A 16,779-nucleotide genomic window follows, 5' to 3' on the forward strand; every position below is an offset into this window, starting at 1 on the left:
TGCGTGAACGTGCCTTAGCCATGCTGCAAGGAGGCATGAGGACTGCAGATGTGGCCAGGGCAATAAATTGCAATGTCTGTACTGTGAGACGCCTAAGACAGCGCTACAGGGAGACAGGACGGACAGCTGATCATCCTCGAAGTGGCAGACCACGTGTAACAACACCTGCACAGGATCGGTACATCTGAACATCACACCTGCTGGACAGGTACAGGAAGGCAACAACAACTGCCTGAGTTTCACCAGGAATGCACAATCCCTCCATCAGTGTTCAGACTGTCTGCAATAAGCTGAAAGAGGCTGGACTGAGGGCTTGTAGGCCTGTTGTAACATCACCGGCAACAACGTCGGCTGTGGGCACAAACCCACCGTTGCTGGACCAGACAGGACTGGCAACAAGTGCTCTTCACTGACGAGTCGCGGTTTTGTCTCACCAGGGGTGATAGTCGGATTTGCGTTTATCGTTGAAGGAATGAGCGTTACACCAAGGCCAGTGCTCTGGAGCGGGATCGATTTGGAGGTGGAGGGTCCGTCATGGTTTGGGGCGGTGTGTCACAGCATCATCGGACTGAGCTTGTTGTCATTGCAGGCAATCTCAATGCTGTGCGTTACAGGGAAGACATTATCCTCCCTCATGTAGTACCCTTCCTGCAGGCTCATCCTGACATGACCCTCCAGCATGACAATGCCACCAGCCATACTGCTTATTCTGTGCGTGATTTCCTGCAAGACATCTTATAACTCTTCTGCAGTAACATCTCGTACACCAAGATACTTCTCTGCAGCTGCCACCTCCACTCATTAAAATTAAAAACCCACTACACCATTCCACTACTTTGACCCTATCTGCTCCTGCACCATGCCAACGGCCTGGGAGGGCGGAACACCACCCCTCGACACACCCTGTGACTCTCCTGAAGTCAAGTCTCGTATACCCAAATACTTCTATGCAGTTGCCATCATAACATCTATTTTCTGAGATGTATGTTCCATTTCTGTGGTAGTTGATAACCATTGCTATGAAAGCTAAGAAGCCAACCTTACTGAAGCATAAATCACTCGTTGGCCTATCCCTCTGTGCTGGCACAAATCTACTACTCATTGGGATCATCTCAGGATCCCTCATGCTTGAACCATCCTCTACTTTCTTCACTGACTCGGCATACGACACCTTCTGCACTACTCTGACCACTTCAACCTGCCTCTCTCACACCGGACACTTCTGATCCCGCAATTGCACCCTTCTTCTTCTTCTTCTTCTTCTATGATATCATCACTCTTCCTCCCTTCAAATTTTCTTTAATATCTACAGTGGACATAGATATTGGGACCCCAGTGATGACTGGCTTTTAATCTTATTCCCATTAAGCTTTTCCATTTTCAGAATCTTCTCTTGCTGAGCCTGGCTACTACAACATATGAGCAATCTACCATTTCCAATGAACCAAGCTAATTTGACTTCATCTACCTCTTTCTCTGCAGCGTTGGTTAGTCGGATAGGGTGTAAATGAGGCCCTGTGGACTCAAATACAATCACCACTTTCTACTCCAACACATTATTACTCTTGCTTCCTACATTGGCCCTTTATGCTTTCTTTACTAGACGCTCCATTGCTTTCTGTATTATGATCTCTCTTCTTCCTCCTATGTCTTTCCACTACTGACCATTCCAGTCCTTGCCCCTCATCCTCCCATACCATCAGAACTGACACACATATTATTCACATTACAGCACAGCTTTTGCTTCACCAACTTTTTCTGAATTTCCTCCATTTCATCCGCACTACTCGCCGCAACTTTCCGACTCTCCAATTAAACAACCTTCCCCCGGTCCTCTTCTCCACCCGTCTCTCAAAGGTGACCCAATTGCACCCTTCTCAAGTTGGAGGCGTGTAAACTGAATTTTTTATTGAAAGAAAGAAAAAGTGGGCAGGCAAGCAAGTCCCAGCCCTCAATCAAATAGGCTAAATGACCAGAAACCGTGCACTGCGCTGTATGATGTAGAGGGAGAGATTGTGTGAAAGGGTTAGGAGGCTGGACAGGGTTGGGGTAGGAAGTGGTGTCTAGGGCTCTATTTTGCCTTCTTAGAGGAACAGGACTAATGAAGAGAATTGAATGTAGGTAGGCCGTGACTGGCCTTTCACTCCAGTACAGTAGGTGGCGGTGTATGCATCTTAAAAGTTGGATGCGATCCGCCAAACCACTCTCAAAGAAGAAGAACGGCGCACAGCGTGATCTGCATTCTGAGTCTTTTCAGTGAGTCATTCACAGATACGATTCGGTTCCCGACGTTCACCAAAAAGAGCCGTTCGTTCACGAACGACCAATCGTCATTACTGCGCAGTCCCACAGGGCCGGAGAGGGTGGTGTGAGTCCGTTAGGTAACCAGGGAGTCAATTTGACACTTTTAGTAAAGCAAATGTTTTGAGACGTTTGTTTTCTGTTACTTACACCAACAAAAAGATATGGGCAACCGTGTCGCTCGTGAGGATTACGAATGGGTTTATACAGATCAGCCACATGCCGACAGGAGGAAAGAAATTTTGGGTGAGCAATCCCCACACCCCAGTAACGTTAGAAGCTAACATTAGCTTGTGTATGTTTTTAAATAACTAGACCTGATATCTAACTTGCTAATGTAGAAACCACATGTTGTTCGCTTAGCAAGCTCATGAATCAATCATTTAGCTCATGTTTATCTTGTCTTGCATCACAGCTAGCTGGCTGCTAACTACAAGTAACTAACGGCAACCCTCTTCTGTGTGGTACGGTATGCTAGCTATGTAGCTAGCAGTAGGTCATTGCATCCACGGATTCATGGTTAGTTAATTAGCTAGCGTTAGTAAATTAGCTAGTTAGCGAACATTGGCTAGTTACTTACATTGTTAGCCAGACAGGGAGAGGGGTGTTAGCTAGCAGCTGATCTAGTTTCAACAATAACTGTTGCTAACATTTTTCGTCGTCTAACGTTAGCTAGCCAGGCCAATTATTCGGTGTAAAGATTTCTGTGTACGTGTGTGGTTTTGCTAAATATTGCCTAGTTAGCCATTTCTCCAATTAAGCACAAACTGGAAACCGTTACAACAAAGTCCCTGCCATGACCCGGGCCCTAGACTCACTGACTGCGCCACTCCCTGAAAGTGAACAGTTAACTAGTCAGCATGTAACGTTAAGCTATTTGGAGCTTGCACGATGGTAAAGATTCAGGAGAAAAATACCGTTGGCGTATGCTGGTAAATGATAAAATCATGAAGCTAGTTACAAATAATGATATGTATTATTGTTTGCCAACTCGCCCATTGAGCATTGTCATGGGATTGGAGTGACACAACTGTAACTGAGAACAAAGGGGCGGGGGCAGCGCGTACAATTACAAAAGTACTGTAGCTAGAGGTAAGCCAGAGGCACTGGCACAGCTGATCTCTAGGGCTAGTGTGGCAGCCAAAGCCTTGTGGGTGTGGTACCTGTAGTCCCTTGGCCATACTTACTGTGGCCTTCTTTTGAGGCGAAAAGGACACCTGTAATGAGCAGTAGGTGGTCTTCTGTATGCATTATCTTGTCATGGTTGATTGGGATTGAGTGAGCTTTCTGAGGGTCCAATGTTGATATAGTCCCAACATGTTTTGCATGTCAGCAATCAAGTTTTCAATAACTTTGGAAATACAAAAATACAGTATTTAATACTGGTTATATTTCATATGATGCTAAGTGCATTATACCAGCAGTATTACTGTATTTTGAAACTTGATTGCTAACTTGTAAAACATCCCTTTGTGCTGAGTTCGGGCTCTGTTGATGTCATAAAGAACTCATTGAAAAAGTTAACATATCCTGTCTGAATAATTCATTGTATGCCCAGGGAGTACAGCAGCACCAGGAGGCACAGATGGACAGTGATAGTTTCTATCATAGAAACAGGGTGGCTACGGGCTAGTATTTCAGTCTGGTGATCGCTTTTAACTTTTTATCTCAGTGTAGTTTACTGTAGGACAGCCCATGTAAGGTATTTAGACCCTTTCTGAGCTCATCACGTTGAATCAAGCATGTAAAGGCTTATGTTAATCACATGATCAGTGATCACACATGCCTCAGGCCTCTCCCACCACACAGCCCCTTGACTCAACACAGAACAATGTAGCCTACACAGGAAGTGGCATTTCTTTGCATGGACTTGTCCCCTAGATTAACTGCAATCATCATGGCCTCTCTAAGTAGCCTATTAAACAAAACAAAAAAACATAAGTACTCTTGAAATATGAATAAAAACACCGATTTAAAAAAATAACTATTTACAACTTTATTTCTAGATTTTCAGATATAACAACAAAAACAGTACAACCCCCAACCCCTCATTCTTCCACTCCCACCCTCCACCCACCAACCAAGGCATCTATAAAAGTAAATTAAATAGGAAAGAAACTAAAAGTAATAGAAACAAAAACAATGGGGGGAGGACAAGTTCTGATTGTGCTGGTTCTTATCAGCACAAATGGCCACTAGAACAGCTTACCAAAATATGCAAGTTACACTAAGTAAAAGACAGGCTCTCAAAGTATTGTATTAATAGGGACTAGGTTAAGTCTAACTTTTGTCGGGAACAGTATGGTTTCTTAATAGTGAAAATTAAACTGTGCTTCCTGGCACTGGTAAAAATGGCCCTAACGAGATGGAGCGTGCATGTTGCTTTTGTCCATCCACACCAGACGTGATAAGGACACAGGTTGAAATATCAAAACGAACTCTGAAACAACTGTATTCATTTGCAGACAGGTCGAAACACATGAAGCATTCATGGCCATTTAGCTAGGTAGCTTACTGTTGCTAGCTAATTTGTCCTTGGATATAAACATTGGGGTGGTATTTGACCTGAAATGGACAAGGTCCTTTTTTCTGTATATTTTTTGAATTTTCAGTCACACACAATTGTGTGTTCTCTACTCCAGTAATTAATCCACAGATAAAAGGGGAATCTTACTTAGTTTCTAGTATCTCTCCTTCAGTCTTCTTCTGTGGACTTCATATGGCGATTGGCAACCAACTTTAAGGTGCATTACCACCACCAACTGGACTGGCGTGTGGACCTCAGTTCATCTTTCAAACACGTATGTGGGTATATGCTCCTAAAAACCAATGAGGAGATGGGAGAGACGGGACTTGCAGTGCATCAAGCATCAAAAATAGAACCAAATTCTATTTTAGCGCCTGGCTACGCAGACGCTCGTTGACGTGTGCAAGTAGTTTGGATGAAATGATTGAATGCATTGGATGCATGTCTACATTTATTTTGCAACGCACGCAACGCGGGCGACGTGGTCAGCAAGTAAGGTAAATATTTTTAAAACCATAATGCAAAGGTGGCGCTGTTATGTTTTGGAGACTTCTCTGAATTCTAAGATTTCTCACAGATTCTCTTATCCCAGAGAAATTGTAAGTTCCCAGAAGTGGTAAAGCTGACCTTTAGAATAATTAGTCCAGACATCACACCAAAATCAAATTATTAATTTGATCACTCCACAAAGTGATAAGAAGTGAAATTAGACAGGATCACTGGAATATTGTCAGCTAGCCAGCCCACCTCCTTCCACCTGAGTTTATCCTGTCTCTGTCAGCCTTTATCATCCTTATCATTCAGTACTACTGAGGAAACCAACCAAAGTGTGTTACCCTGTGATGGGACACTGCCCAGAAATCCAACAATGTTACTTAAATTGTTGAGTAGGATTTGGTTATAACTAGGGCTGGGAATTGCCAGGGACCTCACGATATGATATTAGCACTATACTTAGGAGCCGATACGATATGTATTGCAATTCTCATGATTCTATATGTATTGCAGTTTGATACTGTGATTTTTATTGCGATTTGATTTTCCAAACATATTGCTCACCATATGTCTGTCCTTTGCTGATGGACACGCGAGAGCCATGAGAAGACAAGTTTTGATCAGTCATGGAAATAAGTGCTGAAAAGAAATGATGTCCCTATTTAAAAAGATGGAAAAGAAGCTATGAAGGAAAGGTTTTGGTGCAGGTACAACCTGTCAAAACGATACGATATATATCGTGAAAAATAATATCCCAATGTGTAACTGTCAAGTTTTTCTCCCCATCACTAGTTATATCATTGCCTTGATAAACACCACCATCCCCCATTGTTACGAAGTTGAAAGTTCATTAATCAAGAAGCACTGCAGTGAGTAGGCTGAACAGTCCATCCACACAAGTCCTGTCTGTCCACACATCCATTATAAAGTAACACAGTAAACTCAAGGTCAGCATGGCCCGTCTTTCACTTTGTAGTTTATAGCCTAGTTAAATAAATCCATGTGATAATGTAGGCTAGGCCAACACATACACACAAAATAATCTTAACTTTTGTCCACAGCAGTAGGCGCTACCAACACTTAAAAAAAAAAAACATTTAAAGTAGGCTACTACAAGCTGGAGATGTTGTTTAGGTCCCAGAAATTGTGGTTGGATTAGGAAGTATCACCATATGCATTGTTAGAATGACTTCTCCCTACCTGCTGTAAAGGTTTCCCTATTTCCCTTTGTACATAACTCACATGTATGTGTTTTTGTCCAAAACTTTTCAAACTGGTGTTTGTGGAGAGTTCTTCAAGTTCTACATTTCCCCCATTCTCCATCAGCTGTGAAATCAAGGCGATAAGGATAAGTCAGTGTCTGTTTGGTGTTGCTTCCATTTACCTGTAAACTACTAGGCCTGCATCTAAAACCCTCTGCCCTCTGTAACCACCCATGTCCAAGTCTTGACCTCCTGTATAGTTTGTTCTCATGAACATTAAATGTATTTCAGGTCTTTTTTTTTTTTGTGGGGTGGACCGCTCACCCAACAGTTTGGTAACCACTGCTGTAGTAATCCATACCCTCAGTGCTTTGCTTTTGTCAATCATCGTCTGGGCCCTAGTTGTTGTAGGCCTAATCTGAAACCACCCTTTGTGCACATTAGGTTACTTTTTAGTCAGGAGTGATAAGATTAATTCTCAATGACATGACTTCATTGTCACAAAATGTAAGTTGTGACTCGCAGACTGCTTTATTTGCAAGTGGAGGGTGGATTTGGTAACCTTGTTTGCATTGCCCTTATTCTTTGAAAGTACTTGTATCATTGTGGTCTCATATCCTGGTGTGGCTGCTAGCCAAATAAGATACTGGTATAATTGGTGTATTTTTGAATTGCATTTGCCAGACTGTTCCTGCAGGCACCTTTTATAAATTGTGTTTTGTAGTTGACCGTTTTGGATCTCTGGGCCTGTCCTGTCTGGGTTTTAAGGGTCCATTTGACTGAAGTAGCAAAGATGCAAAACTCCAGGGCTTGAGGTCCTGCAAACGGTTACAAAGATGACAATTTGTAGGAAATGGCTGATTGGTTTGTAGCAATTAAAGTTCTGAATTGGAATGACATTACAAGAACGGAGTTGTGTATCAGTGTTTTATGAATTCTTGATTAGTGCTTTGCCAAATTTGAAAATGAACCAAACTTGTATTCTTTCTCTTCTCTAACAGCAAAGTACCCAGAAATAAAGACACTAATGGGGCCTGATCCCAGGCTGAAGTGGATTGTTTGCATGATGGTAATCATCCAGTTCATAGCGTTCTACCTGGTCAAAGACCTAGACTGGAAATGGGTCCTGTTCTGGACTTATGCCTTTGGCAGCTGCATCAATCACTCTATGACCCTGGCCATCCATGAGATTTCCCACAACACAGCATTTGGCAACAACAGGGCCATGTGGAACCGCTGGTTCGCCATGTTTGCCAACCTGCCCATTGGGCTGCCATATTCGGCCTCCTTTAAGCGCTACCACCTGGACCACCACCGCTACCTGGGAGGAGACGGTATAGACGTAGACATCCCATCTGATTTTGAGGGCTGGTTCTTCTGCACACGCTTCCGCAAATTTGTCTGGATCATCCTCCAGCCTCTGTTCTATGCCATCCGCCCTCTCTGCATCAACCCCAAGCCCATCACCGGCCTGGAGCTGGCCAACGTGGCCGTGCAGCTGTCCTTCAATGTGGCCCTCTACTGGCTGTGTGGAGCCAAGCCTGTGGTCTACATGATGGCGGGCTCCTTGCTGGGAATGGGCCTGCACCCCATCTCTGGACACTTTATCGCCGAGCACTACATGTTTCTCAAGGGCCATGAGACCTACTCCTACTATGGCTCCCTCAACCTGCTCACCTTCAATGTGGGCTACCACAACGAGCACCACGACTTCCCCAGCATCCCAGGACGTAGGCTACCTATGGTATGGATGTTGAAAACAACATTGGGGGGGGACTGTATGGAAAGGGAAGAGGAACCAATGTAGCATTATAACTGTTGTCATCCAGTAAACATATATAAAGTATTTAGAAAAGATAATTGACCTATATATTTTAAATAATATAATCTTTGACAATCACCAAAATAAAAGTTAGATAGTCATGGAGAATTAAAAATTCCAAAAACAATTTAGCAGTATTGATTTTGTTATGTTTCAGCAAAAGAACACAGCATTAGCCATGGCAAAATGCATTGAATTATAGGAAATTAGCTATAAAACTGCAACATTTTCTCTCGGCTCCAAGGAGAAATTAGTATAATTGCAGGAAATTTGCTTAAAAATACCAATTTTTCTACACTGCCAAGATGGGGGGCCTCAACTTTTCTCTAAAATTAAACTCTGCCGACTGGCTGACAGTGCCCATTGCCACGCCTACCACCTAAGCCCCTTTTTGATTCAGAAAAAAACCCTGCTAATAATTATCTTTATTTACTTACTATTTGCATTTGCTTGCTTATCGCGATGAAACAGGATAAGTAATACAACACGGGGGGTAATACTTTAAAAATATATATTTTTAGATACAACCATATTCCTCCAAATATGTTTAGGCAGACTGTGTCCGGGCTCATCCATAAGAAAAGCATTTGACTCCCTCAGACACATTTCGCAGAACATTCTGTGTTTGGAGACGTAAATGATTTAAAGGATGATACACCATTGTGCAAAGAATGTCTACATGTTGGTTTATGGGGAAAGGTGTTGCATCATGAGTGTTATATGATTCAGGACTGCTGCGCTTTATCTGTTGTAGTGCACTTGATTGGTACAGAGAGGTGAAAGGGGAATTTCAGATATGTCACATGGGGTAAAAACCTGAAGATTCCGGTTAGAACTTCCACTCAACACCTAATATTAGGGCCGGGACGATACTAGTATTGCGGCGCTCGTTTGTGTCAAGGAAACTTTTTTAGGAAAGTCGTAATGTTGGAAACAAACATCATTATGTTGCGTTTGTAGATTTTAAAGCTTTAGCATACAATATTTTACATACAGCAGGTTTTTAAATTCCCCAAAAGTTTACCCTGCTTTGTGTTATATTTTTTGCCATGGAAAAAATATTGCGATACTGGTATTGTCATAGCCCTACCAAATATGGTGATGAGTGGAAGTCCAGTGGCAGGCAGAGGGGGAAGATGAAGCTGGGCTAACGTTCTGCTTATTTGATCATCGATTAAACATCCAATCTCTTACAGTTTTTGGTTCCCTAAACAAGAATCTGTTATGAGTGCACTAAGTTTTGTAGAATTGACCCTCTGCCAAAGTATAAAAAAAATTATATTGTTTAGAAGGAGTGCAAGGGCGAATTTAGTTATTGCACACGGGCACTTCTGAGTAGGCAGAAGTGCATGTGTGCACTTATGGAAATATGTGTTCCCTAATGGAAATATGCAAATACATGTTAAAACATGCCAGGATCTCGCTAGCTTGTGCTTGGCTCTGCCCACCTCCTTGTTTGTTCTGACCACTGTGTGTATAATTGGTTCCCAATGTCAACAACGTATGTCCTATCTTGGGTTAGTTATAATCATCTTTGATTGTAGCAAACTAGACTAATGTTTTTTTCTTCCGCTAAACCTAGGTGAAGAAAATAGCATCAGAGTACTATGATGACCTGCCCCACTACACATCGTGGGTGAAGGTCCTGTATGACTTCATTATGGACGACCAGCTCAGCCCCTATTCTCGTGTGAAGAGGAGGCTGAAGGGAGATGTCAAGCAGGAATAAATCCTTTGCGCTCTCCTACTCTCGAACAAAACGACACTGACGCACCTGACACCAGCCCCAACTCGCCACCAAGACTTTTTACAGCTTTTGCATATTAATACACATTTGCACTGAATGTGAAGAGAATGTGTGGACAGGACATGTGCGACATGTATGTAAAAAAAAAAAAAAAATTCAAAATCAGTCCTTACAAACAAAATAATTTGTTCAACTAGAAATTACACACAATTACAGTTGTCATTTCACCTATTTCTTTGCACTTGTGGTCATTTTAGAAACTTGTAATGCGGACATTTTTTTCCAGTCAAATTTTATTCCAGAATTAATTTATATGTATAATTGGCATCTTTAGATTTGGGTTTTGCACTGGTTTCTGCATGTGTTGAATATATTAGATCCTGTTTTTTATAGTTTATTATATGATCATTCCGGATTTATTTAGTCTCTTGAAAGAGTCTGTATAGCAATATACACTTACCCATTTCAATGCTACTGATCTGCATTTGCTGTGGATAGTTAGTTTGTTCACTCCTCACTCAATCGTAAAATGTCCCTTTCATTCCATGTAGACGGCACTTAGCACATGACTGTGTGTGTGGACATATTGTCTTATGTTCTGAGCTTTAGTTTAGCTCATTTTGATCCAAGTGCCATTTTGTATTGTGCTTTTGCCAACACCTCAGTCCAATATCTGATCCACATAGCCTGAAGCACCAAGTTCATTTGCTCTTCGCTAAATGTTGTTTTTGATACAATGGGGAGAAAGATGGTTCATAGCAAGGTTAGGTAAGACGAGGGCCGGGATTCGATCGTGGGTTGGAGACAGTGCAGATTTGAATCTCAGCCAAGGTCAAACGTTGTCTTTGTTTTGTTTAGTTGAGCTTTAACCAAATGCGGCCTTAAATGTGTAAATTACTGTGATGGAGAAGAATCATTCATATTTTGTCTGATGAGCTTGTATACGCTCCAAACATCAACTTTTCCGGACTTATTTTACAGGTTCCCCTTCTATAATTAATACTCAATCTTAGAAATATAATGCGTGTTAAAGCTAATTTAGATTTTAGACTAGTTAAGTCTTTTGACAATAGCTATATTGAGTTTCTTATGGAAACCCAATCGAAGGCCAAATTTATTTAAACCAAATGTCCTTTTGTTCATATACTGTATGGTTTCATATTTTTTTTACACTTTCACTTCATTCTGAAAGTCTGATTATTTCCAATTGTGACCTTTAACGTTTTTCAAAGCAGTATGCAATGCCGTAAGTAGCCTAATTAATGTGAGAGAAAACAAAATGGCTTTCTTTAGCAGTGATTGACCTCAAGAACAGAGCAATGCCCCCTTAGTCATAGAGTCTGAAAGACACTCAAATGTTTAACTTTAAAGTAGCTACCCATGAGGGAGTGAAACCAAATTGATGCATCACATTATATAAACCATGATGTGGATGAATATTGTCCAAAGTAGAATGGAACCTTGCTGACAGCGGTGTTGAATCCCAAATTGACCCTTAACCCTAGACACTCCACGTAGATCTGGAATGAACCTTAGCAGTATGGTAATAGCTCCATCTTGCCATCTGATTGGCTTGGAGGGAGATTTGCAGTATTGAGTAGACTTGGGGCTGGATTCAATCTGTACCGCAGAACTAATATGGAAGATATATCTTTAAAGGCCAAGTTCCCGCGTTGGCAGAGACTGCATTCATGGTAGATGCCTCATGTCGGCTCAATCGTAAATTACCTTTACATATTTAACGCAGATCTTCCACTATATGGATTGAATCCACCCCCTATACTTATCTAAAATAGATGTCGCTGGGGGTTGATTTGGGATTCAATGGCTTCTAAAACAGGGTAAAGGAGCTGTTTGTTACATCTACATCTGTATTAAACACAAGCTGAACTCATGCTGGATAGCACCTCATGAGGCCATTTCACAGTTGGGTTTATTGGATTAAGGGTGAAAGACTACTTTATATAATTCTATCTTCTTAAATCAAGCATGTTCTTTAATGTAGAATACTCCTCAGCGCTATGGGAAGGGAGGAGTCACGATTTCACCCTCATTATGTAACACATGCCTTTTGCATTATTGAGTTTTGTCTGATTGTCATCCTTTTTGCTGGGCAGCCATAAGGTCCGCAACGTTGGTAATAAAAAGTTTGCATCTGAGCTCCTAGAGTGTGCGGCTCTCCTTTATTTTTAATCCATAAGGTCCTGTCATAAGATGGAGTAGCAGGTCAGATCTATTGGGTATATAGGCTAGAGCTGTACTGGTAATCGGAGTAGGACTAACGCCATCTCCCTTTCACCTCATTTAACACCTGATTTAAGGGCCTCTTTACACTACACTACTTTGACGACGCAAACTTGGTCCAGGCGAGATACTTGTGTCGTGTAAAGAGATGGATCTAGATTCAAATCTGTCTGTAAGAGATGTCTCCCACACTTCTTACAGCGGTAGTGTGGGAGACATGTACGCTAGTGATGCCGATCCCTACGATTATATCAGCGGGTTTAGGGTAATTAAATATTGTGTGGATGAAGGGCGGGTTGAATAAAGAGAAAACAATACCTTACATGTATCATTCTTGTACAATTTATATCCATAAGATCTATAAGGTATATTGAGGTTTTTATTTCATAATTTTAGGTTTTTATTTCATAATTGTAGGCTATCTGGCAGCCTAAGCTTTAGGGCTTAACTGTAAGCTTGCCAAATAGCTTACATGCCAAATGCTTTTGGGAATGGGCAGAAAAATAGATCCACAGAGGTAAAAATTAGGAGTTTGGGAGTTTAATTCAATAAGAGTAAAAATAAAGACGAGTAATGTTCGGAAAAGATTTGGTGAAGTGGTAAAAGAGGATGATAGCAGTGCCTTTTATGTTATGTGTGATTGTAAGGCGCTTTACAAATTCAAATGTCACTAGACTGGGACTTTAAATAGGCCTATGGCACGTCAAGGGAACTGTAGCCAACTGTTGAGATGGGTTAAATGGAAACTGAAATCTGGACACTGACTAGGTCTAAAACCTCACATAGCCATAATATTAACTCTTGCAGAATTAAGCATTTCTTGCAGTAAAATAGTACACCAAATGTTGGTACAATTTTGACTAGAGAACAGGAGTGGAAAAATATAATTTCTTTCAGCATCTTGAGAGAATGCGCAGTTAGCACCTCCACAGCCCTATCTTGAGTGGAGAAATATAATTTCTTTCTTTCAGCATCTTGAGAGAATGCGCAGTTAGCACCTCCACAGACTTTCTATCTTTATCTGCATCATAAAAGCTGATAGTATTTCAATGACATAAAATATGCATCTGAGTCGAACTGAAATCTTATCAGAAATATGTTAGTTTGGTTTTACAGCTTTCTATTTCCTTACAACTGGTCAAACTGATGTTATTTGGAAATGTTGCACAGAAAATCTTTGCAGTTTTTTTTAGTTAGGCCCATTGCATTTTCTCCCCGGTCCCTAAACGTCTTTGCTGTACGGAAAAAGAAGAGATGACCGAGATCATTACGGATTCTATTGAGTTATGACATTATTCTGGTGAACAATGGTTTATTTAGTCTTCTAGGGCAACATCTACACTGAACAAAAATATAAACACAACATGGAACAATTTAAAAGATTTTACTGAGTTACAGTTCATATAAGGAAACCAGTCAATTGAAATAAATTAATTGGGCCCTAATCTATGGATTTCACATGACTAGGAATATAGATATGCATCTGTTGGTCACAGATACCTTTAAAAAAGGTAGGGGCGTGGATCAGAAAAGCAGTCAGGATCTGGTGTGACTGCCATTTGCCTCATGCTGCATGATACATCTCCTTCGCATAGAGTTGATCAGGCTGTTGATTGTGGCCTGTGGAATGTTGTCCCACTCCTCTTCAATGGCTGTGCAAAGTTGCTAGATATTGGTGGGAACTGGAACACACTGTCGTACACGTCGTTCTACAGTACCAGACAAAGTTTGAATGAGTAGGTTTGTTCAAAGGTTTTTCTTTATTTTTACTATTTTCTACATTGTAGAATAATAGTGAAGACATCAACACTATGAAATAACACATGGAATCATGTAGTAACCAGAAAAGTGTTAAAACAAATCAAACTATATTTGAGATTCTTCAAAGTAGCCACCCTTTGCCTTGATGATATCTTTGCATACTCTTGGCATTCTCTCAACCAGCTTCATGAGGTAGTCACCTGGAATGCATTTCAATTAACAGGTACATTTGAGACATCTGTGGCATTGTGTTGTGTGATAAAACTGCACATTTTAGAGTGCCCTTTTTTTGTCCCCAGCACAAGGTGCACCTGTGTAATGATCATGCCATTTAATCAGCTTCTTAATATGCCACACCTGTCAGGTGGATGGATTATCTTGGCAAAGGAAAAATGCTCACTAACATGGATGTAAACTAATTTGTGAGAAAAGCTTTTGGTGCGTATGGAACATTTCTGGGATCTTTTATTTCAGCTCATGAAACATGGGACCAACACTCTACATGTTGCATTTATATTTTTGTTCATTTAATTATCGACAAGTTGACGAACAAATAGCCTACCAAAATGTCAGAAATGATGAGCAGAAACATGGCCTATCTAAATCAGGCATAGAAATACTGTACCCCCTGCCATAAAATCTTTCCGCCGTCTCTGACTGTAGCCTACAACCATTTTTTTTATGTTGGGTTAGGTCCAGGTGCTGGCCTCAGATTTTCACTTTCATATAAAATTGTATTGGTCACATGTGCCAAATACAACAGGTGTAGACTTTACAGTGAAATGTTTACCCACGAGTGCATTCCCAACAGTGCACAGTCAGAAAAGTAAGGAAAAATGTTTGCTAACTAAAAAGGAACAATAAATAGGCTATATACAAGGAGTACCAGTACTGAGTCAATGTGCAGTGGTAAGAGGTAATACCGTATGTGGTTAGGGGTTAAAGTGACTAGGCAATCGGGATATACTGTATAATAAACAGTCTACCAGCGACTTGTGTGTGCGTGCGTGCGTGCGTGTGCACACAGTGCATTCGGAAAGTATTCAGACCCCTTGACTTGTTACGTTACAGCCTTATTCTAAAATGTATTCGTTTTTTCCCCCTCATCAATCTACAAACAATTCCCCATAATGACAAAGCAAATGTATTAAATATAAAAAATTTATATTACATTTACTAAAGTATTCAGACCCTTTACTCTGTACTTTGTTCAAGCACCTTTGGCAGCAATTACAGCCTCGAGTCTTGGGTATGAGGCTACAAGCTTGGCACACCTGTATTTGGGAAGTTTCTCCCATTATTTTCTGCAGATCCTCTCAAGCCCTGTCAGGTTGGATAGTGAGCGTTGCAGCACAGCTATTTTCAGGTCTCCAGAGATGTTCGATCCGAGCTCTGGCTGGGCCACTCAAGTACATTCAGAGACTTGTCCTAAAGCCACACCTGCATTGTCTTGGCTGTGTCGTTGTCCTGTTGGAAGGTGGACCTTTGCCCCAGTCTGAGGTTTTCATCAAGGATCTCTCTGTACTTTGCTCCGTTCATCTTTCCCTCAATTCTGACCAGTCTCCCAGTCCCTGCCACTGAAAAACATCCCCACAGCATGATGTTGCCACCACCATGCTTCACCGTAGAGATGGTGCCAAGTTTCCTCCAGACGTGACACTTGGCATTCAGGCAAAAGAGTTCAATCTTGGTATCTTAGTTTCATCAGCCATAGAATTTTGTTTCTCATGGTCAGAGAGTCCTTTAGGTACCTTTTGGCAAACTCCAAGTGGGCTCGTGCTTTTTACTTAGGTGTGGCTTCCGTCTGGCCACTCTACCATCAAGGCCTGATTGGTGGAGTGCTGCAGAGATGGTTGTCCTTCTGGAAGGTTCTCCCATCTCCACAGAGGAACACTGGAGCTCTGTCAAAGTGACCATCGGGTTCTTGGTCACCTCCCTGACAAAGGCCCTTCTCCCCCAATTGCTCAGTTTGGCCGGGCGGCCAGCTCTAGGAAGAGTCTTGGTGGTTCCAAACTTCTTCCATTTAAGAATGACGGAGGCCACTGTGTTCTTGGGGACCTTCAATGCTGCAGGCATTTTTTGGTACCCTTCCCCAGATTTGTGCCTCCACACAATCCTGTCTCGGAGCTCTATGGACAATTCCTTCAACCTCATGGCTTGGTTTTTGCTCTGACATGCACTGTCAACTGTGGGAACTTTTATATAGACAGGTGTGTGCCTTTCCAAATCATGGCCAATCAATTGAATTTACCACAGGTGGGCTCCAAGTTGTAGAAACATCTCAAGGATGATCAATGGAAACAGGATGCACCTGAGCTCAATTTCGAGTCTCATAGCAAAGGGTCTGAATACTTATGTAGATTAGGTATTTCCATTTTTTTTTAAATATACATTTGCAAACATTTCTAAAAACCTGTTTTCACTTTGTCAGTATAGGGTATTGTGTGTAGACTGATGAGGAAAACAAAATGTGGAAAAAGGGAAGGGGTCTGAATACTTTCCGAATGCACTGTATGTTGGAGTGCAAGATACAGTGAAGTTGGAAGTTTACATACACTTAGGTTGGAGTCATTTAAACTTTTTTATCAACCACTCCACAAATGTCTTGTTAACAAACTATAGTTTTGGCAAGTCGGTTAGGACATCTACTTTGTGCATGACACAAGTAATTCTTCTAACA

The 16,779-nt window shown here is 41.4% G+C and overlaps 1 protein-coding gene across 1 annotated transcript; it reads left to right on the forward strand.

Moving 5' to 3' along the window:
- Window positions 1–2,281: 2,281 nt before the first annotated feature.
- LOC129851252 (sphingolipid delta(4)-desaturase DES1-like) lies at window positions 2,282–12,253 on the forward strand. Its single transcript, XM_055917670.1, has 3 exons — window positions 2,282–2,547; window positions 7,527–8,269; window positions 9,930–12,253. The coding sequence occupies exons 1-3, from the start codon at window positions 2,466–2,468 to the stop codon at window positions 10,074–10,076; spliced, it is 972 nt and encodes a 323-aa protein (XP_055773645.1). The 5' UTR covers window positions 2,282–2,465; the 3' UTR covers window positions 10,077–12,253.
- Window positions 12,254–16,779: the final 4,526 nt, after the last annotated feature.

This window comes from Salvelinus fontinalis, chromosome 1 (genome assembly GCF_029448725.1).
Source record: "Salvelinus fontinalis isolate EN_2023a chromosome 1, ASM2944872v1, whole genome shotgun sequence".
NCBI classification, from domain to species: Eukaryota; Metazoa; Chordata; class Actinopteri; order Salmoniformes; family Salmonidae; genus Salvelinus; species Salvelinus fontinalis.